The 23004-nt window shown below is 42.1% G+C and overlaps 1 protein-coding gene across 1 annotated transcript in view; it reads right to left on the bottom strand.

Moving 5' to 3' along the window:
- OBI1 (ORC ubiquitin ligase 1) overlaps window positions 1–21989 on the bottom strand; it is a 121247-nt gene extending 99258 nt beyond the window's left edge. Inside the window, exon 1 of the mRNA XM_085622078.1 lies at window positions 21781–21989. Within this exon, the coding sequence (XP_085478204.1) occupies window positions 21781–21852 (72 nt within the window). The 5' untranslated portion in view covers window positions 21853–21989. The remainder of the gene's footprint in view (window positions 1–21780) is intronic.
- Between the last annotated feature and the right edge of the window lie 1015 nt (window positions 21990–23004).

A 23004-nucleotide genomic window follows, 5' to 3' on the forward strand; every position in this document is an offset into this window, starting at 1 on the left:
GCCCTGCTCTTTACACCAACACCCTTTACACCCCATCATGCTCCCCCTTTTTTACAGCCTACACCTGTCCGGTTTCCTGTTGTCGCACTCCCGCCTTTGCCTGCATTTTCTCTCCTCCAAACCTTCTCCAGCAGTTTCACATCCGTATTCTCTCACTTCCACCTCTTTTCTCAGTTTGATTTCCCTTTACATCTTCAATTATTGCCCCCCATACGCCTTACCCTCACTCCTCCTGCCCACTCATGTTAACTCAGACTTTACTTCCGCCCACAAATTCCTACCTCGGCCCTGCCTTTCCTCTCTTGACCCATCTCAGCTTCCCTACAACTCCTAAGGTCTCTCTCACCCCCACAGCCATAGATTATTTCCTCACCCACTTCACAACCCGTAACTTCCCCGAAACCACTCCGCACTACCCGTTTATCCCTCGCCCTGAAAATATATTCTAACCCTCTTCCATATCTTCCCTCCCACACCCCCTTTCACTGCTCTCCCATACTCAATTGTCTCCGACACCAACATTCTTTGAGTCCTATCTTGTCTCCACAGCCCTCAGTGGGTCCCCATCTGACTTCCACGCCCCTCATACACTCCTTCCCTCATGCATTTATGCCCTCCTTTTACTACCCGCCCCATCCTCACCGTGATACTTCGCCTTCCTCATCTCCTCCTTTACCACATCCTTCGTAGCCACGCCCATTCCTTTCTTCACTCACCTTCACCCCCTTTACTCTTCATTCCTTGTTCCGCCAGCCATCGATCACACCGGCTTCTTGTCCTCTTTCTTCCCCATTTCTCTCCCACTGAGATCCACTCATCCCTTTTCCCCCCATCATACTAACAAACTCCACGCCAACTCATTCCTTTACCCATTCTGTGTCCTCGGTGTTGAACGTGTAGCACGTGCTCTGCGTTTACCTTGTATTGTGTACTTTACTCTGCGTACTCTCTTCTTCTGGTACTTGATTTATGTGGACAAGGATGTATCAGTTTGCTAAGGTCCACATTTATGGAATAAATGTATCCCACAATTTACAGCGTAAGCTACACTTTTTTTCTCACGACTATTGTCGCACTTCGAGCGGTGTTAAGATAGTAAAACATTTAAATAGTTTTGCAGACAAAGGAGTTGAAAGTAGGAGGAAAATGAGCAAAACCTGTTTAAAAGATAACATTTTTAACAAGCATTGGCATAGCCAATAGGTCTCGCCTTTGGGACCTTATAAGTGTTTAGCTATGCAACACTTGATATTGTTGCACCAAGGATATTGTGCTGGATGACTTCAGCACAATATCCTTGGTGCAACAACATCAGCTGTTGCATGGCTAAACACTTATAAGGTGCAAGGTTTAGCCAAGCAACAGGTGATGTTGTTGCACCAAGGACATTGTGCTGCAAAACTAAATACTTATAAGGTCCCAAAAGCGAGACCTATTGGCTATGACAATGCTTGTTTCGCAAGGGGCCTATCTGTAGATTTTGAACGCTAGCTCTGCCGGCACCTAGGGAAACCTAGTAAACATATACATTTTTGAAAACTAGACACCCAGGGGAATCCAGGATGGGGTGACTTGGCTGGCTCTCACCAGGTTCTGTTAACCAGAATCCCTTGTAAACCTCAAACTTTGTAAAAAAAAAAAAAAAATAAAAAAAAAAAATACACTATTTCCCTCACAATTCAGCGGTGGAAAGTTCTGGAATCTGTTTACATTTCTCTGGGGGGAGGGGGGCATTGCCGTGCCCTTTTTGGGCAGCACCCACCCCAACGTCAATAAAAAAAATAAAAAAAATAATCCCTGGTTTCTAGTGGGCTTTCCGCCCCCCGGGGGGCAGATTGGGCGTTACTGCCCCCCAGGAGGGGCAGAACGTCTGTAGCGGCCAACAAATATGGGGGGGGGGGGAACAAAGGTCCTTGCCCAAGGGGCCGCTCCCCCCTCCCTGGCACTAGTGGGTGGATCCCTGCTTGGGGAATCACCCTCCTGGGGTGATCCCCAAGCAGGGATCCACTAGGGAAGGGTACCAAACGATACCCATCCCATCTTTTTCGGCGCTTGTGGGGCTGAGAAACTGAAACTAAGTTTCAGTTTTGTTGCAATGACGATTGTGCGCCATGCGCATGATCGCAATTTCCAAAAATTCAGAAATAGGCCTGGGAAGGTTGGGGGAGCTCTTCCCCACCTCCACAGGCAAAAAAAAAAAAGGAAATCCCTCTGCTGTCTGCAGCAGAGGGATTTCCTGAGCATTTGCTCATGACGGAATGGTTCCGTCATGAGCATGGAAAGGGGTAAATAAAATAGTTCATTATTTGTGTATTTGTTGGATGATTGCCCGTTTCTGTATTTTTGTGCATCATTTTATGGTTCAAATTATCTAAAACGCTCTAGCCGGGGTCCCTGGCTTTCAGTAATGACTCCATGTAGGTCCCCAGATTCCAATAATGATTCAGTGGCGGTCTCCTGGTTCCAGTAATGATTAAGTTGGGTGTCCACACAAGTCAAAAGGTTAAGAAACACTGCTCTAGAAAGTAAAATGATTAGAGGTCTTAAAGCAATGCTTACCCAAGCCATACCTGGGTTGGTATTAGTGATTGCAAGACACAAGCTCTTAGGGCCATATGTATTATCCTTACAAGTAGCGATTACCTAATTACGATTTTCTACGAATCGCAATTAGGTAATCGCTAATCCTAATGTATGAAACTGTTTTCAGTTTCGTTAGCGGTTCATAATGGGTCGCAAATAGACCTACCTCACGCATATTAATGAGGTAGGTTGCAATTTGCAAGCCATTAGGAATCTACGTCATCACAGTGATGGTGGCCTGCAGAGGTCAGAAGACCACCATGTCCATGATTGCTTTTAAATAAAGATATCATTTTGTTGTAATCCATCCCTTTTTCCTTAAAGGAAAACAAGATGCTTTACAAAAAGTAAAATTAAAAGTTCATTTTTTAAGACCAGGCTTTAAAAAAAACTTTTACAATCATTCACAAAAGGGAAGGGACCCTTTCCCATTTGCGGATGGGTTACAACATACTTGAAGTAGGTGGCCATATGCAAATGTTTTGCAACCGCATTTCACAAAACACATTCATGCATACGGTTAGGATTTTCTATTTGGAATGGCCGCCTGAAGGAAGTGGCCCGATTAGGGTCACTTGGGTCACTCACGACCACCTCTATGCCTTCCCAATAAATGAATAGTTGATCAGACAGTAGAGAATACAAACCAGTTAGTTTATTAGAAAGTACGCTGCAGCGGAGCCCGGTCTGACCAGTCTCCTTAGAGGACTACCGAGGGGACTGACCCCCGTCTACACAGTAACATAAAATATACATTTCCAACACATCTATAGTCCCACCCACACTGGAATTTTCCAGCTCAGGTTATGGTGTACAAAGAAAGCACACAAAGATGGGCAGTGGCACAAGCTGGGTACATCCTATCTCGACCCCAAGGCTACTCGGCCGGTGTCTACCATTATAAGATGTGGGAACAAGTCTAACTAACAGCAAAGGTACGCAATAATAGATAGTACATTCATTAGTGCAGCGAAGCTTCAACCTTAAGAAGTACAAACTGGAGGTGCAGGGGCGGCCTCTCTGCTGAGGCAAGCATCGTGAGACAGAAGCTCGATCTTGGTTACAGAACAAGATGGCGTCAATAAAGATGGCGCCATGAATTCTAACTTAACACAGAATACAGTTTGAACATACCAAAGGGAGCATTTCAGGTCAGGGTATCACAGAAATAGCATTTCAAATCTAACACGCCCTAAACCCCCCTTTCCAAATACCGAATGCAAACCCATTTTGCGATTCAGTAACAGGTTACCGAATCGCAAATGAGGGTTTGCTGCATCTAAAATGCATTTTTTGGGTTCACAAACGGGCCGATTCTGTGAATCGGCTCGTTTGCAAAGGCAATAATGCTCGATGCATGTGCCCCAAAGTTTCTATCAGTTGTGCTTATTTTTCTAAAATGACATTTTCATATTCTTCACTTCACCACAGTGTGAAATTATTTGGCAAATCATCCCAAATCTTAGGACCATAGCTGGAAAGTTTTCAGACTACGGATGTGTGACATTTACAATGTTTCTGTGCACTTATGAGTGACGTTCACCGACCAAACTTGTGTGACATTTTCTCACGAGTAAAACCAAGCAATGAAGTACACGGAAAGTAGTAACTATCAGAAACTACATCCTTTTGAGCAATGAGAAACTCTAAAATGATTTTAAAACTGCTGCAGAGCACCAGATATTGAAAGTCACTAACCTACTACCAATAATCCAGGACATACACAGGCTATGCTCTCTTCCTCCATGTATTGCTCCCCCCTCACCAACCCATCACACATATCAAAGTCAGACATGCCCGCAGCTCCTCAAAATCCATTAGTGCAGCGAGGAAGCAGTTCACTATCTCCTTCTGGAAAGAATGCGCCAGGACATAAATCACAAGTCCTGTCTTTTTAGGTCTCGGCTAGCGAAGGCTGTGCTTGCGCAGTCTCGCTCGCGAGATTTAATGACTTGGAGAAGAGGGGCTTGAACCCGCCCCTCTTCTCCATTGGCTGGCCTCTTGAATGCTGGCCAGCCATTGGAGAAGAGGTTTGTCTCTCTGAACAGGCCCCGTCCTTTTAGGATTCGGGGGCGTATTTTTTGCTACTTTTCTCATTATCTCCTCCAGCCAATGGCAAGAGGAGAGAAAAGAAAAACACGCCCCCGAATTCGAAACCGCCGCTGCCTTTCTCCGAGGCATTTCTGCTTCGCCTCGCAGAAAGGCAGTGGTGTGCTCGTCCTCTCGTTTTTACGGGCCACTGTAAAATCAAATCGAAACTTTACTTCATTGCAGCTGGAAATTGATATTTCGTGAAAACAGTTCAAATGCGTTACGCAGACTCTAATTAACCCGGATGTAGAAGCTACCGAGTTTAGTTCACGAGGACTGTTTCAATATACAAACTTCCGTAGGGGCGGAGTTTATGGACCGTGGCACATAACTGGAACTGGAGGGGGGGGGGGGGGGTTTATTTAACGTTGTGCAGTAATGTACGCGAAGAGAACGAACCGTGGGGCTTTCACACTGCTAGGTTCTTTAAGGTGTACATTTCAGCTTCCCCATGCAGCTCCAAAACTTGTCTTATCCATGTTCCTACCCGGCTGTCACCCTACAGGACGTGAGAATGGTTTTGTCCAAGCTAAGCAGGTCAACTTGGAACTCCGCCCCGTCTCTCATCTGTGAAAACAATAACACGACGGTAGCTTGATTGGCCTGTCACGGCAAGCGCGAGACAATTCTCATGACAGAGCGCACGTGGCACAGGCCCCGCTCGAGAGACTCGTCGCCAAACAGTGCGCGAGCAGTCCTGCTGCCTTCCCCCACAAGGCGTTACTCGGCGCTGCGCGAAGCCTCACTCTCCCTCGTGTGCCCCACAGAGAAGCCCGAAACACGTATGAGCCATAGAGAGGCGCAGGGAGAGTGCGAGAGCCACTGCGAGGTCCCGGGCACGGCACTGGCACCGACCCCCCCGCCGCCGCCCGCCATGGACCAGTGCGTGACGGTGGAGCGGGAGCTGGAAAAGGTGCTGCACAAGTTTTCGGGCTACGGACAGCGAGCGGAGCCTGGAGGAGCTCATCGACTACACGAGCGGTCTGCACCGTGAGATCCTGCAAACAGCCAGTGAGAGCCGCCTGCGCGCCGCCGCGACCCCCACCCCTTTTATCCACCCCCTATACCACCTCCCATAACAGAGCGCTGAGAGTCCGGAGGCCTTAAGGCCCAATACTCCAGCACAGGTTTTTGCTCCCAAGAACCTCCAGACTTTAGGTATGGGATGTTTTGTGCCTTACAATCATTAATCGTGTGCCTAAAAAACAGTGCTTCAAATTGGCAGGTACTGTCCGGTACCAAGTACCTGCGCTTCTTTCATTTCAATGGGAGAGTTCCTGCTCTTTTCAGCACTGCTGCAGTATATCTAATGGTAGAGTACCGTCACTTCACTGAATAGTGAGTGACTGCACTTCTGTATTTCCTTTCAAAGCACTGGCCTAACCCTAAAGAAATGACACACAAGTACGTAAATAGATGAGACATCCATTGAACGTCTACGGAAGACGCCTCGCGCTCACACGAGGACAAGGTGTGCCCTGCCCTGGACGTTATCCATTAAAATAAGGGCCTTACGGCTAACTCTCGGGGTATCGGGTGTGAGTAAAGCAGTCGGGTCACTCGTGTCACAAGGGCACCCTGCTCCCAGTCCTAGCCTATTCTTTTCCGAAGCAGTGTTCTGGTGTGTTAGTCCTCCTCAAACGAACAAATACTACAATTCCCAGAATGCATATTTATAGTGAATGTTCAGGAATTAATGTGTGTGGCTTCCAACCATCTGTGTGAGACGTGCAGCGTCTTTTGATTATTTTTTGGGTAAAATCTTTTTATTGGCATGTCATTATCTTACAAGGTCCACATTTTGTGAGATCAACATTGCAGATGGTTAGCTACATTAATCACAAGTTTTTTGTTCTCGGGTTGTATAGTATTAATTAGAAACATGAGCCATAACTCAACATTCTTCTTTGTATCTAATTTGTTCTTTAGTTTTTGCACTTACGAGTATAGAGCTGCAAATGGAGGCCGGGCTTAAAGGCCGGGGCGCAGCGGTCCTTAGATAGCGCTACACTAGGCTTAATTTGTTGTTCACTTGCACTACGCACCCCTCTATAAAAGAGTACTTGGGCTACAAAGGCATGTAATGGAACTGTCACTCTAGCACAGCAGGTTGTAACAGCGTGGTTGTGTAAGCACCTGCTGTGGGGCAAAATGCAAAGCACTGATTGGATGTCCACTGGTTTCACTCAGGGGTTGAACCCTCCACAGATGATGAAGGAAGTAACATAGAGTGGGGCCCGCTGGTTCTCCGGGTAAGTATGGGTCTGCATGTACAAGACTTATAGGGTGGCTGAGAAGTCAGGACGTATGAAGGTCACTTAGCATCCATAACCGCCCCTCAGTGCAGCCCCTTGATTGGCTGTGGAGGGATCCAGAGGAGCAGTTTACATGCTGTGTTGAGACATTTTGGTAAGTGTGAATGGCCTCTGGAGCAGTGCTTCAAAAACTTTTTTAAATCGCCACTCAATTTTAAAAACAACAAACTTTAGCGACCCACCTAGCTATAATGGACTAAGGGGCGATTTATTTTTTTAATTAAATGTAACTAATGCTTTGTGTGGTAGTGCACTGACATTTACAGGCACCAAATTTTCCATTGGAACGACCACTGTGTGTGGCTCTGTGTGTGGGTGCACATGCAATAGGTCTCGCATTTGAGAGAGATTAAGCTATTGAGATTGGAAATAACAATGCCGTTTCTTTAAATGTTTTAAAAACAAACAAAAATAATGTCATGAGCAATGCCAATAGCTCTAACTTTAACAATGCCGAGACCATTGCATTGTAAGTGCTTGTTTTTGTTTACCCAGGTGTACTAGGATTTGTATCATGCCTATACGGAAAAAGAGAAAACTACAAGGCCCGGTATGCAACGTATTCAGTTTTAAAAAGAGACTCCCAGAAAGCGTCACAAATGACAAAGCAATTAGGTACCTTGAAGTGATGGATCGCCCACGGTACCGTCCTTGGTGCTATCTAACACTCCGAGCCCAGCCACCTTCTGCTAATCATCGCATGAGGAGTAAGGCCTCCTCCGGACCACTGGCCACTTACCAAACTGATTGGGCAAAAAGTAAATGCTGCAGGAGAGTGTTGTAATGTTGCACTTGCCTTTAGCAGTGCTTCTTTGAGTTTCTCGGGGGTTCTGTTTCTGTGTCGTCTGTGCGCATGAGTTCCACCAGCGACAGTTGGTGCTGTGGCTGGCGTTGGAGGGACCACGCTACTGTGAGCTCTGTCTTATGAATAAAGACATGCTATTACCGAATTGACTTCCGTGTCATCACCACAGAGAGCTCCGCTCTCTACACTGCTGATAATCATGATCACCACCATAAGAACAATCATTGTACCTCATGAACTGGCCAGGAGGTCTCATGTCACGCCTGACATTTCAGACAGTCCTCGCTTTTTAGCTAGCAGCAGCTGCATTATGTTTTAAAACAGTATTCATGGCCAACGTATTCCATCAAACAAAGTGGTTTTGGCTAAAAAGCATGGACAGGCTGTACATGTCAATCATATCATAGGTTCATTTAGAGGCTGCCACTATAACTGTACGAAGGAATCTCAATTTCACACACTTTTGGGTTATAAAAAGCAGCACATTTTCAGAGAATGATTTAATTACTTAGCGAGACACGCCTTTACCGTTGCCATCAACAATGATATATATGTTAAGGGTCAAGTCTGGATATGCATATCAGCCTTCAGTCATCCCTTTGTTTGCAAACTGAATAGAATAGTGAGAGACACATTCCCTCTAAATAATGTACTGCGACGCTGAGAAAGTTACTGTTTATCAGTACTCGTCATCAATAAATCTTTATTCGGATAAGAAAGATCCACCAAAGAGCCATACAGAAAATTTACAAAGCTCTTATTAAAAACATTCATAATTAATATCAATAAAAACTAGTCTCATTACATGAACAAATTAAATATACAAAACACAGAACACAAAATACCAAGCTAGGCTTCAGCTCAATAGCCAACGAGTATAAAAACATTATCAGAGGCATCGGATACAGGGTAATTAATTAACAAACATTAGAGAAGTTGAAGGTGTAATATCCCTGGCTATTTATTTTCAGGTCTTACAACGTCCAGATATAAAAGCCGTTTCCTACTTTCAATGGCATAAGAAACAAACAGAATCGATAGCATAGGTTCACACTGGCAAGATTACGGATAAAATTAAAAGCATCTTTATTATGAGTAATTTTTTCTTTTAAAAACAGTAGCGACAATTGTTGGTTTCCTCAGAGCCCTATAAAAGTTAAAAAGAGTATAAAATGCCTAGTGGACTGGTTAGACTTGCCATTGCATGGGCATTTGGGTAACATTTGGAACTAAAGCCCATCTCGGGGAAAGCAACCAAAAAGTGCAGTGTGCCCATTTGCAGTCTTGATATGTAGAATGTTTGATAATAGGGTGAGGTAGCTCTGGGCCCTTGAATGTATGGGACCAGAGAGGTGCATTGACACAGTCGGGTTAAAATACTTTTTATTTCCCCTACCAGCCATCCTTTTACCAATCAGAACCGTTTTAGGTCTTGGTGAGCAAGCGAATGCGCTGCCCTGCGAGACATTTAGTATCGGGGTTTTCAAAGTGCTGCCATAGGCCTTTGGTGGCCTAGCGCTTGCGTTCACGCGAGCGTGCACGCACGCAGCCGCCATCTGCCTCCCTACCAGCGCAATCACTTTCACTTTTTCATGCTGCTGCGCGCGCACACACACACACACACATACATATCACTAGCGTGTTGTTTTTACATTACTACAAGCTTCCCGCGTCGCGCGGCCAATGCTTGTTTCAATTAATGCTAGTGTGACAGTGTACATGGGCGGCACTCTTTGTTTTAGCACAGCACCCACATGTTTTTATTTCCTTCCCTGGCCCACCTCAGTAGCTTCCATTGGCAGTTCGGCAAAGGGAGAAATGAGTTGTAGGCTTCCGCTGTTGCCTTCTCCCTGTTTCTGAACATTATTATGCTCTTTCTCGTCCTGTGATGTTTGCGGAGTAAAGAGGATCCTGGAGAGGGACAAACGGCGGCGCCCCCACCTCCGCCATGACGGTAAGTGTACGCCTCTCATAATTCTTTTTTTTTTCCTTCATTGCATTGCTCGATGCACGTCTGTGCCGTCCCCCCACCGTCATCACCAGTACCACCACCCACCCTCGGTGTCGTCCCCGCCCCTCCTCCTTGTTTTTAATTTATGCCTGCTGCGTTGACCTTTGTTTGTTTTCTTTGTTAAAGGAGGCCTCACTTGTTATAAACGTCACGCCTCTGGCCTTCCCCCCTCAGCAAGTTACAGGCATGCTTAATACGCGTTGTTTAGAGAGTTAGACCATAGCTGCAAGGTGACCTTTCCCCGAGTAAAGCTTACGTGTTTTATCTTTTTTAAAGTAAAAGTATTCTCTGAATTATACAAAGCACCACTGCTTTCTTATATTTTTGTTTGATGATCTTTTAATTATACAGACCTCTTCCCAGCCTACTTTACATGTTTAGAATCTGTTTTTGGTCGTAATCATTCCCCCCCACCCCCTCCCCTGAGTCAAAGGAGTCATCATTTTCCTATTATAGACGCCGCGCCTCTGGCCCACTGCCCCCGCAAGTTACAGCCATACTTAATACTCGTTGTGTAGAGGGTTAGAGCAAGGCTGCAAGGTGACCTTTCCCAAGCTACGTTTGTTACATTTTTGTTTTAAGTAAAAATTGTCTTTGAATTATAATGAGCACCACTGCTTTTTCACAGGGTTACAGAGCGATTCCTGTGCTGTATCTAATCTCTAATCCGCGTAGGTCACTGTATTAAAGATTACAATGTTTACCTTCAAGCTATTTTTATCTTTATTGCACTGTACGTGTTTGCTTTCAGAAGATGTGCAATTGAAAAGCTCATACCAACACAGACTTTTTGTATTAAAAAAAAAAGTAGAAGTGCATTATAAGCAGCATTTCTGGGACAGCTTGCTTAAATAAGCCAATGTTGCATTTTTCTACATGATTAAACAGTTGAAATCGCTAAATATCCTATTATACTGCAAGCTTCCTTCCCTCACCTTCGCCAGCAGATCGTTAGAGGCTCACATCACAAGCATCCTGACTAACGCATAGGTCCAAATCAAAGGGACCTCTTCCCAGCCCATCGAACATTTCCACACACTTAATATGCAGGAATCTGCAAAGAGTTCAAGCTTTGTCCCCTGGCCGTCTCCCCCAGCTACTTACAGATATACATAACAAGCATTGGCATAGCCAATAGGTCTCGCCATGCAACAGTTGGTGTTGTTGCACCAAGGATATTGTGCTGCATAACTAAATACTTATAAGGTCTCAAAAGCGAGACCTATTGGCTATGCCAATGCTTGTTAATTCTTTCCAACTAAATTGTAACACTCCCTCCGGATCCTCGCTGTTCAAGTTCCCATCCACCTCCTTTAACAAACTGTTTACATAGGCCAGCCATGATATGTCTGCTCTATGTTCAAAAGTAAGACAGTCTGTTATCTCTTTGGTAAATTTAGTGCCATCTTTACTTCATATATTATACCAGAGTGTGGTGGGGCTTGTCTGCAAGCTGTCCTCCAAATAGGGGACTGCTAATCCTTGTACATCAGTCATTCCTTTGTTTCTGCTGTCTGCTTGGAAAGCAGGAAAGCATACACAGTACTACTTACCGGTTGTACTTCTGTTCCTGATTGGCTGAGGTAGGACACACCATACGTCATTGCACTTTATCTGACGCTATGTTGACCCAGAACTGGCCAGCGTGCATCACATACAAACATCACTTAGGGAGCAGCTCAATAATTGGCTGGCTGCGTTATGCATGCAGATAGCGAGCAATACAAACGTTGATACAAACGTTGGTGGAATTAGCATTACTGATGGACTTCTCGTGGCATCAGCAACTATTACTAGCACCAGGCAGCAATGTGGTGCCAAATGAAACTAAAGGAGTCAGTTTGCGCATCAATGGAAGGCGCTGAGAGACTACCTGATAGTCAATCCCGATTTGACCATGCGATGAGGACACAAAAATTAGCAAATGCTTTAGTCTGACCCAAGATGCATGGCACTTGGTAGGGCTATTATAAGTGTGTTCTCTTACAGAAGCAAATTTAGTTTTGCTTCCTTAAGTACATACTTATGTGAATTTTCATGTAGATAAATCAATTCATAAGACCCGGGAGTGAGTAAGAAATAGTTGTCTCAGGGATGGAATGCCCTAGGAGTACCAGCATATATACTTACATGTTTATAGGGATTCACATACTCCTCTGCAACCTCTTACCACATTAGCAACTTACTTCTGACAAGAAAAGGAGGAAAAACTTTTTCCGCAAAGGAAGGAGGAAAGGACACACTCAAAAACAATGTGGGTATATAGACGAAAGGGCAACTCCACAGGTACAAATATATTCTATGTGGAGGAAAAAAAAAAAAGATTGCAAGGGCATTTGCACCTGCTCCACAATTTCACTATAGGACAAACAAGTATATTTGCCCATGCGAAAACGTAGTTCACAAACTTGTGCTAGAAGTACACCTGGAAACATGTGACTTTCACAGATTTTCAGGCTCTGGGAAGTGGGAGTCCGATAGTTTGATGCGCACAACATTGTTTTGGGTCAAAGAGAACATGTTTTCATGTTTATTCGGTCCACTGGACAACTAAATCCAATCTCCTACAGCCCAATCTCTTTAGCTACCAGTTTACAGTACCCGGAATAGATCTCTGAAAGAGAATTGTCTGCCATTAAAGGCAAGATTTGAATCCACATTAATAAGTTGTTCAGCTGTGTGCATGGGTCATTAATACTAAAGCCTTTACTGTTAGTGCTAGCGATGCAAGGAAATACAGCGAGCTCGGTTTCCATTACTGACAGCGGTTCCACTATCAAAATCTGTATATATGTTTGCAAAATGTAACAATTTGAGATAATTTAGAATGCTTCCAGAACGCTCTCCGATTAGATGCAAATACACACATAAGCAAAATTGGTGATTGTTTACTTTAAAAAATGTACACAAAATAGTGGTTGCTTTAAATATTTTTTGGGCTAAACTGTTGTGCATCTTTAAATGCAAGTAATTAGTAAAACACGTTTAAAGCATGCCAATGTAAGAAAAAAGATGGAAAATGAATTATCAGTGCAAACCACTTATAGGCAACATGAAAATAAAGTTGGGGTCCTGATCTTGAAATAGATCACAAAAATGCACCCAGGTAACATCTGTGGCGCAGATTTAGTACTTTCAGGAATTCACAAGAGTTCACAGAAACAGGCCTGGAAAGAGAATTCCTTAGAAATGTTTGTAAATTTCATTTTCGAAAGAGCAAATCTGCTGAGGGAATGAAAATTCACTTTCCTTACAGTCTAATTTCCCCCTTCCTCGAAAACGTTTTACTCCTCTTGTTGTCTGGAGTAAATTTCCAGTCTTTTCCAGTGTGGGAAGAGGCTGAAAAGGAGGTGGGGAATACCCTTTAACATTTTAGGTTGTGAGTGTGCCACAAACTTCAATCATGGAACTACTGCTTCCTGTCTAATTCCAACTCCTGCATGTAAATTTGCAGAAATGTGGAAAATTAGGATGTAGGTGGAATCTAAATCCTATCCAATAGAAGGGGGCCCCTAAAAGTACGATGGGTAGGCAGGAGGAGTAGGGGACAATTAAGACCAAAGAAGAAAAGCAAAACCAGCTGCCTACACAGGAGTGATGTATATAAGCCCAAGATAGGGTCATGGTTACAAACAAACAACAGGCTAGAGACAGACCCAAAAAGACAGCGAGACAGATAAGGGAAAGTGATAAACACAGGATTTTATTTGAATAAATAAAGGTCAGGATAATGATCTTTATACACAACATAAACTAAGAAACATAGATTCCACAAATGCAATATATATAAAAAGGTCCCACACATACAGCAATCATACACACAGTCATTCATACAACATACTCAAAGGTTCAACAAGGGGCATATGTACACAAAGACACAATTATTTACAATTGACTTGAAAATATTTTGCATCAAAGGAATATACAATTTACCCAACAGGGGTCGAGGGAAACTCGTGTACTCCCAAGTTTTTACATATGGGTGAAGTCTTCAGGTAGGCACATACGAGTAAACGCCAACGCACGTTTCGGTGTTCGCCCAGTACAGGGCTACACCTTCATCAGGGCTACGACGATGACAAACATGTGGGACACAACGGGACCTTAAGTTCCAATATGGGTTAAGGGAAGCTTCCTCTTACTAAGGTTCGAAGGCACTAATACGTGTCAAGCAACTTGTTGAGTGGGTTCCGAGATCAAGTCGCCTTCAAGTGGCGGAGGGTGGCCAAAACGAGGTCCAAAGAGAATCAATTATATCAAGGTGAGTGATTTCAACAATTCGGGATGGACCGTTCCAGGGCTATAGGACGGGAGGATAAACACGTTCCTTAAAGCCAGCGTCGCCGAAATATAAAGGGTAGGGAGAATCCTCCTCACCGGTGCACATCGGTTTTCTATGAGGATGTGTTTCAATGATCCGAGTTTGGTAGCGGGTCCGCACCCGAAGGATATAGTGGCGTCGAAAGTATCGGCGGCGCTCAGGCAGATAATATCCAAGTATTCGGTCCAGGAAAGGATATAGCTTGGAAAGCTAATCAGAGTTCTAACAGTCAGAAAGGCTAATATCAGAACATTAAAATAATATGAACACTGCCACAATTTGTCACTTTACTGCATGATCCAAAAGAGACACAAAGATAGTTTTTTTTTACGGTACAAGTAGATTTCTAAAAACATCCCATCCTTAGGACAGATAGATATTTTATACAATTAATCACACCTGCAGGTAAATTTCTTTAACTTTTTGGGGAATTTGCCAATATGCAGCAATGAAAAGGTATACATGAGTTACACTTTTGCAACTTTTTTTTTAATTTATTTTTTAAGAATTGGGCCCATAACTTACTTTTAATAAAATATATATATGTCATAGATCAAACGTGTTGTCATAAGGGCTAGAGAAAAGTTTTTGAATGCTGTGCTTGCTTTAAAATGTGAATTTAGCAAAACGGTTCAAACCTTCATCTTTTCCTTTTATACTGCAATTATTTTGAGAACATTTCATGTTGAAAGCAAACAATTACCAGCCTTGCTTACATTTTACTGAATGGCGCAAAGGAAGTGTGTTATTTACAAGCCAAGTTTTCAGTGAATGGAATGGGATCACGGGAACTCCGTTTATTATCTCAACTTGATTAATATTAGTCAAGTGCTGCTCCTGGCAAATCCGTCGAGTTTTGAGAAGCAGCTGACTTATTTATTGAACAGTGCCAGTCCAAGAGCAGGAAGGTATTTAAGGAAGCGTTACAAATTAAACTTCCAGCAGAAATCAAACCTCATTTTAATGTCTGTGCAGATGAAATGTGTGTACCTCTTTCAATCTCCATATAAGAGAAAGAAACAGCCCAATTTATGTTTTTTACTGCCAGAAGTGGATAGCAGTTGTATCTCCGCAAGCATTGAATTTATTTGCAAATAATCAAGGAATATTCTAGGAGCATGTGAAGTAAGCTCAAACAGCAACTCTTCATGCATTTTTGTTTTGTATTCGCAGTTAGTAACTAATGCTAAGCTTGCAGCTCCTTGTGTTTCTTTAGAGAACCTGCACCAATAGTAAAGGTTTTGCATTAAGGATAGACATAACATTTTGGATAATTTATACATATGGATGCATGTCTTGCCTTAGCAACAATCTTACTTCACACATCACTCTGTAAACTATCAGTTAATTTGTTTGTACTGTAGGAGGATTAGAGCCTATCTGTCCAATTGACAAAATAAACACTCACTTGTTCTCCTTTACAACAAACAACATGACCTGGTTATCTCACCCTCCTGGTAGTAACAGAAAAATCCTGAAGCTGTTTTTTCCTTTTTGGGACTGAGGTGTTTTTGATAATCATACATTTCTCCCCACACCAGTCTTTAATTCTGGCCCTAGAATAGATGGAGTGACGCTAAGAAAACAGTTAATAACCAGAAATCATGTCAGTACAACAGGGTTCTGTTGCTGGGCATTTGAAACAGTTCATCAATTACCTAGCCTTTTGTCACAGACTATGCTCTGCAGTTGTGATTTATCCAGTAGAGATTTTATATTTGGGGAAAGGTATGCCTAACCACATTTTTTGTGGGTGTGCGGAGTAAAACATGTCTTTAGGGATGTAGGGTTGGTTAGGTGGTAGCGACTTCTAACCCGGTGAGTGAGAAGATTTGTATGTGGGGTGGCACACAGTTGTGGTTCAGGTTTCTCGGCCACCTACCCAATCCAGACCAGTTGATGTACATCCATTGCAGGGCTGGCTCTTCATACTTGCGGGTAACATGCATTGTATCCTCCTAGTGGCTAGCAGTAGCCCTTAGTGGGCAACTCTTTTGTGGTTGATTACTGCCTGTTCCAGCCTTGGAGCAATTAGTCAGGTAACGATTAGCATCTAATCATGATGACCAGTGTGATTTGCACTAGGTCGAAAAAATAACCCAATGCAATTTGTTGAGTCCTGGGAGTCAGGTATTGTTCATGTGTGGTTAAGCCCTACTCCTATCCCCAGCTCACGAGATTCCCTGACCCACATTTATCAGTTTCAATTCCCATGCACGATACCCTTACAAAAACCTGATTAGGAAGTTTGGTGGCGAAACATCATCTGTGTTAGGAGTTCTGAAATTTGGAGGTGGGACTCCTAGAGTGGTTCCTGAAGTTTGTTTGGTGGTCTTAAATTCAAGTGAAAGCAAAGCTCAATTTATTGGCTTGCGATACTAATAGCAGCAAGGGTAACATTCCAGAGCTAGTGACTGTTGTGATTTCATAATCAAATGTCTGCAGCCATTGTTTTGCTGCTGTTCCCAAAACCAGCCAAATCAACCAGAAATAGCAGGATGTTTTTAAATATACAATTGAGATTAATCAGGCAAGTATATGGAGGAAGGTAAAACTGTAAAATGTTATCATATTTAGAGACGTCTTGTTACGGTTCATAGGCAAAAGACGTAAATGAGAGAGCAAGGAAGACAGCTTTTGTGGATGTGATTTCAACAAAAGTACTCAGAAGTATTTACTATGAATGTGACTGGAGTTATCACCACCAATGTTTGAGCTTCCGATCCTTACCCTTCAACTCTTTACTCAAAGTTCCTACTAGGAGTACTGTCACTTCCTGAACAAGAGCCTCCCTAGCTCATGTGACAAAATACTACAAACCTATCAGCATCACTCTGATGCAGTTTCATTGATTGTGAGCTAAAGAAAATGATTATCATGGCTGGCATGCAGTGCAAACTGAAGAGATTCCATTTCCAAAAGCTATTTCTATAAAGGAACTAGAATCGGTTCAAAGCCAATTGTTCAAACTTTATCACGGTGCAGGCTGGCAATAGTGGTCTGCACAGTGGCAGGTTCAACCAATAAACATTTGATGTATGCTGTGTCATGCTGGGCAGTAACCAGTAGGGGACTGGGATGATGACTGGATGCTCTCCACCTCACCTGCCCTGCCATTTTCCCCTGCCAGATGTCAAATCTGAGAGCCTCTCAACAAAGAGGATCAGAAATCATTTTTGTAAAAGAGTCTTTGGTGGGAGAAGGTGTGGATGTCCACTGGAACATACATAGCTTGACACTGACAAGCCTGGCTACTACACCAACAGTCATTTAAGAGAAATCAAGATCCACTCTGTCACTTCTCAAATTGGTTAAGAGGTAAACAAACATTTAAAATAAAAAAAATAAAACACACAAGATAATAACTGCAGAACAATGGGGAACAGCAAGAAATTTGTGCAAAATAAATTTCAACGTATGTTTCACTGAAAATAACTTGCAGGTTGTACAAAGATTTCTGCAACAAAAACACACTGAGCTCTCCTACCCAGACCGGATAAGCCACACAATGCTTCTGTGCATCACATTGAAACAATTGTTCACAGGAGCCGGTAGTGAAGATACAAGGAAGGCTCACACGGGGAACAGAAGGCAAGAAGCAAACACTTTCACAGAGTATGTTTCCAGCCTTGTTTTTGAAGGGCAATAACACACAATATTATTTCTGAGTTTTACGAGATAAGTGTGCCGCAACTAAGTGCGTGTAACAGGTTGCTTTTGTGCTGCTGGGTAAAAAATACATGGTATCTCATACATAACACATACGCGTGTTTTTTGTCTAGTTGGTGCCCGTCACAGGTGTACGTATCAAGCACCAAGGGGGCACAGATGGACAAGTTGGCAGCTTTTATCTAAACTTAACCATGTGTGAAACAGAAACAAAGTGACTGACCAGTGTCTAAATTTGGGTGCCTGAAATCGTGATGCGTCACACATTCCACCACCCATAGACATTTTAAAGCGTGCATATTGCATGAAGCACGTCAGAACATAAGCATAAGGTAAAGAAAACATTGCTTGGCAATTAAAACAGTATTTTTCAATCAGATGAGACGAATGCTCAGCACATAAAGACAATGTTTCTTTTAAGTGCCCTTTTTTCCAAGTGGCACATGCATGATGTGAAGAAGTAAACCATACAGTTACTGCAATAAAGCAAAAAGAATTTGAATAATTCTTGTTTTTTTTTCCATAACAGTGTAAAAGCTAGGATAACTTGGCCAGCAGATCTGGAATGTAAAGCAATAAAATGGGTCGGTCCAAAGCAAATAAACCCCCAATGTGGGCACCTAGGCCAGAAACACTTAACCAAATCCATCTTGCTTGTATCACGAGTGACTTGCTACAGTACTAACACACGTGTGAGCTTCAACAACTACTAATATTTTGCAAAGCTCAGCTCCAGATGGCATAGGAAGATTAGAGAGTACGCTACGTTCTTGGTCTGGCATTTGAAAATATCTCTAAGGGTTGTAGCTTCAATGAGAAGAGTGCGCTGTTTAAGAAACGTTATGAATGTACCAAGAAGTTGTTACACATATAATGAATACACATCCATTTGCTATGATTGAGACCTTAACCACTGGGTACATTTCCATTGCTAAAGGAAGGTGAAACTACCGGTGATTAAAGTTTTTCACAGACATATTGCTGGGGTTCCAAGTCATTCAGATGAATAAAACTTCGTTCTCAAAGAGCGATGCTACTTATGAATTTTATTTAAGGTTCTGGCATTCACACCACCATCCACTGTGCTTTTGCATAACCCAGATTTTGATCCAGTGCGTCACCCCTGAAAGCCAAATAAACAAGTGCTTCCCAAACTTTTTAGAACTACGACCCACTTTTTAGTACAACAAACTTTTGTGAACTACCCCCTCAGCTTTAATGGACATGAGGAGGGAGATTCTTGAATTAAACTAAAGAATTGTACAGACATACAGTTTTACTGATAAAAATATACTGGACAGAAAGGTGTGGAAATCGGGATAGGTGAACATTTACTATTTGTGTGACGGTGTGTTTTTAATAAAACGCAAAATAAAAGTTATAATATACTTGCTGAAATAACGTGGACATTTTAATGAAAATAAAATGCTTTTAAATTACAGAAAAATGCACTTAGCAGTTGTATTTACTAGTACTAGGCATCAAAAGGCTAAAGCGTAATTTTGCTTGAAAGTAGATTGACTAGTTTTGCTGAAACATGCATATAAGGTTTAATTCTAGACCTCTCAATTATCATGTTTTTTTAATAAGTTGCACAAATGTTTTCACATAACTCTGCTAAATGTTTCTACTAACACAAAGAAGAGTGTTAAAACATGATTAGATATTGTTTAGTAAAATAATGAAGAAAAATCTCATAAAAATGCATCATTTAAAGTAAACGTGACCTATTTTAACACATGTATAATTTCCAATGGATGATGTTGTACGCAATTTTCTTTTTGCTATAACGATATTTCAGTTTCTACATGGATCACTGCTAGCAAAATGTACAAGTTGATATTTTAGAAGGTTAGACAAGTAGTTAGACGCGTTGGAAAGAAATCTTGCATGAGAAAAGGTTCCGCAGAATCTAAATCATGACTGTGAAGTAACAAACCTAACACTTTTGTTAAAGACTATTGTATTTGTGTGAGAAGATAGGGAGTAAATACGTTCCCAGGAAAACTTTGATAGTTTACTGGATGAGAGGAGGAGAAGAAGCAACATGACCTGCAACATCTTTGAACTGCTTATAATAGTACATGTTCCTAAAGTAGGTTAACACTCTTTGCCCCACTATTTTGCCACTAGTCTTTATGACTTTTACCAGACCCATTTGCCTTTGAACTTTTGTGGTTGTGACGGAAGGTCCTATCCATATTCCTTAGTCCTAATTTCACATTGTTTTGAGACTGAGATTTTCTTGAACCTCTCTTTAAGGTAAATTATGCTGTAATTGATTTTTGATTATTTGGATTGCTCTACTGGCTGAAGCTTTATGCTTTCTCACAGCCTCTCTAACTGGAACACTTCATGAGTTCTGACGACAATTTTCTCACCTAGTTCCTAGAATATGGATGGTTTCTTTTATAGTACATCCGTTATGAGTTTTATTATTGATTCATAACTATCTTTTTCTATTGGTTCCTGTTCATATTTTGATTATCGAGATGATGAATAAAATGCATAACTTTGAAAAAAAATTACCTACTACACTTTGAATAATAAAACACTTAAAACTTATACCAAACTCTTACTTACTGAACTTAAAATAGAAATTGTGATAAACTATGGGTGTGAGGTATAGCTCTTGATCTTCCCTAAAACAATGGCAAAGGTCCATCTGACCTAGAGAGGTAGCTGGATGGTAAACCGAGTTGTGTAAACTGTTTCCCACTCCAGCAGTGCAGCACCAAGTAAAGTGCTTTCATTTGCTCTGACACTATTAAAATATGTTTCCTTCACACTTCAGAACTACAAAAAACATTTGCTTCATGTTTGCTTTTGTAACTGCTGAATGTGTACAATTAATTTACAGGTATTTACATTTTGTCGCGTATTACCAAAAACAAATATCCTACAGCCTTTCCTTTAACACTTCATGTTCCCATGCAAGATGGTCACATAATTCACTGTACTTGTCTTTCTCCGACTCGAAATCAAAAGGAGTTGTAAACAGTAGTCCTCATGTTAAAAAAATAATAATAAGCAACAGAAGACACAGCCTGACATTTGCCCTCTGTCTCTGAAGCAGATAAATAAAGAATTTAATGACATCTTTATTTATTGCTTGGAAATTTGCTACACACCAGAAATTGGCTTGCGACCTGCAGTTTGGGAAATACTAAATTAAATGGTTGAAGGTTATCAAAATTGGCAGGCTTGTACAGTTCACTGCAACAGAACATTAACTATTGTATTTCATTTCAAACACTTTTAATTTCACGTTTTTCCATATGGTCACATTCTATAGGGGTCTGTTAAACTAACGTGTAAGTACTGGCTGCCCATTCATTGGGGCTAACACTGATTTTGCTGTTCACACAACCCTACCATCTACCTACCTCACTTTACCTAAAGCAGGCAGATTTTTAACATAATGTGTAGCATGCCCATAACGGTTACTCACTTCTGTTTACATACTGATCTCATTATGAGAATCAGAACCTGCGTCAACATTTTAATTAAACAGCATCTACCCAGAAGTCCTGAATTCTCTTATTCCGAAGCCTGCATGGCTCCAGTTGCAGTAAGGTTTGTCGGTAGAAAGGTAGGCAAGACACGATGACAGCTTCGGATAAGAGGATGCAGGACTTCCGGGTAGATGTTGTTTAATTAAAATGTTGAAGCAGGTTCTGATTTTCAAAAAGGAGAACATATGTACAACGAAGCGATACAGTAAGCCAAGGCACGTTTGCTAGGATCTTGGATCTGTTTCCAAAACTTTAATATATAAAGGGGGTCACAAGCAAGACGGTAAGAGGAGTACTATTTGAAGTGCAACAAATAAATGTAGCTTAGTAACGGTCAAAACTGCATCAGGCCTAAGCAAGTTCGCAGAACTCGAGTATCACAGCAGTGAAACGCCATCTCTGTTGTGCCTCCACCTTCCGCAGCTAGAACCTCTACCCCGGATGTCAGTGTCTGCGTTCCCGCACCCTACCTTGCCCAAACAGATGTGGCACGTGATCGGCAAAGTCAGGGACAACGTAACATTCTGGACATTCTGAGCCATAGCAGGAGCGAAGGGGGCAGCTACAGCAATCCTCCTCCACGATCAAAACTCCCGCGACCAAGACGTCGCCCCCTCCTTCCGGAAGAATGTGCAATACATGAATCCACAGGCCTCCAGTCTAACTAAGGAAACATCTTAAACTGGAGCACTCGTGTGGGCGGAGTCCTGTCTTAACGGTGGCCATTTTAAAATCAGGCAAAATACGTGTTAGCCGGCTAAGCTGAAGAGCGGAGCACACCATACATGAAAGACCTATTGTACAACTAGTATAAGTTGTACAATGAAATATGCCTGATCTTAACATGGCACTAGCCGGCGCCTTACATGTATAGTATCTGGAACGCTCATATTGTCCAGTGTATCGGGAGCGGAAGCGGAGTACGGTGTGTCGGCGAGGTCATACCGAACAACAGCTTCTTGAAACGCCATTTTATTTTCTGTTGTTTATTTAACTTGATTTTATTGTAAAGGTAACGGTAAATATTAGCATTGATATGAGCAACCCACCATTCCCAGCAGTTTTATTGCAGATGACTGTGTCTATCCTTGAGAGTGTATGTAACACATTGTTACTGCTTTCGAATTTGAGATGAGTTGTGAGAGGCGTAGGGATGCCACGTGGTCAATATTTTCCTTACCTGTTTTTCGTGTCCGTATGAGGTAAAAAAATATAATAATAATAACTGAAAAAAATACGGAACGCGCTATGTTTCTCATTATGAAATATAAACCTGAAACAACAAAATCATATAAATCATGAAAAGTCACTTAAAATATTTGAGAGCTGTCTAAATCGTTTCTAAACTATTATTAAAGTAAACTAAGGGATACTGGCTATGTTAAAAAATAATACTGCTACTATTTCTCTGTTATTTTTTCATTTACCATAGATGGGTGTACCAGAATAGCAAAATGTAAACAAATAGTAAATTGAAGGCATTTTTGTATAGGAAAGTTAGCAGCCATAAGTGATAGTTATGGGAAAACTGGGCTCTATGAACATGTAGGTCACGTCGAAGTTCTCAGCAGTAGACCATTAGCTGTTGTGTGCTGCTCCAGTGCCCCATCACACCCCACTAGGTCGTAGCAAGAGATTCTCTGACTCTGGGATGGTTGACTCGTGCAAGTGAAGCGATTACGTAATTTGCAGGA

Source organism: Triturus cristatus, chromosome 8 (assembly GCF_964204655.1).
Source record: "Triturus cristatus chromosome 8, aTriCri1.1, whole genome shotgun sequence".
NCBI lineage: Eukaryota > Metazoa > Chordata > Amphibia > Caudata > Salamandridae > Triturus > Triturus cristatus.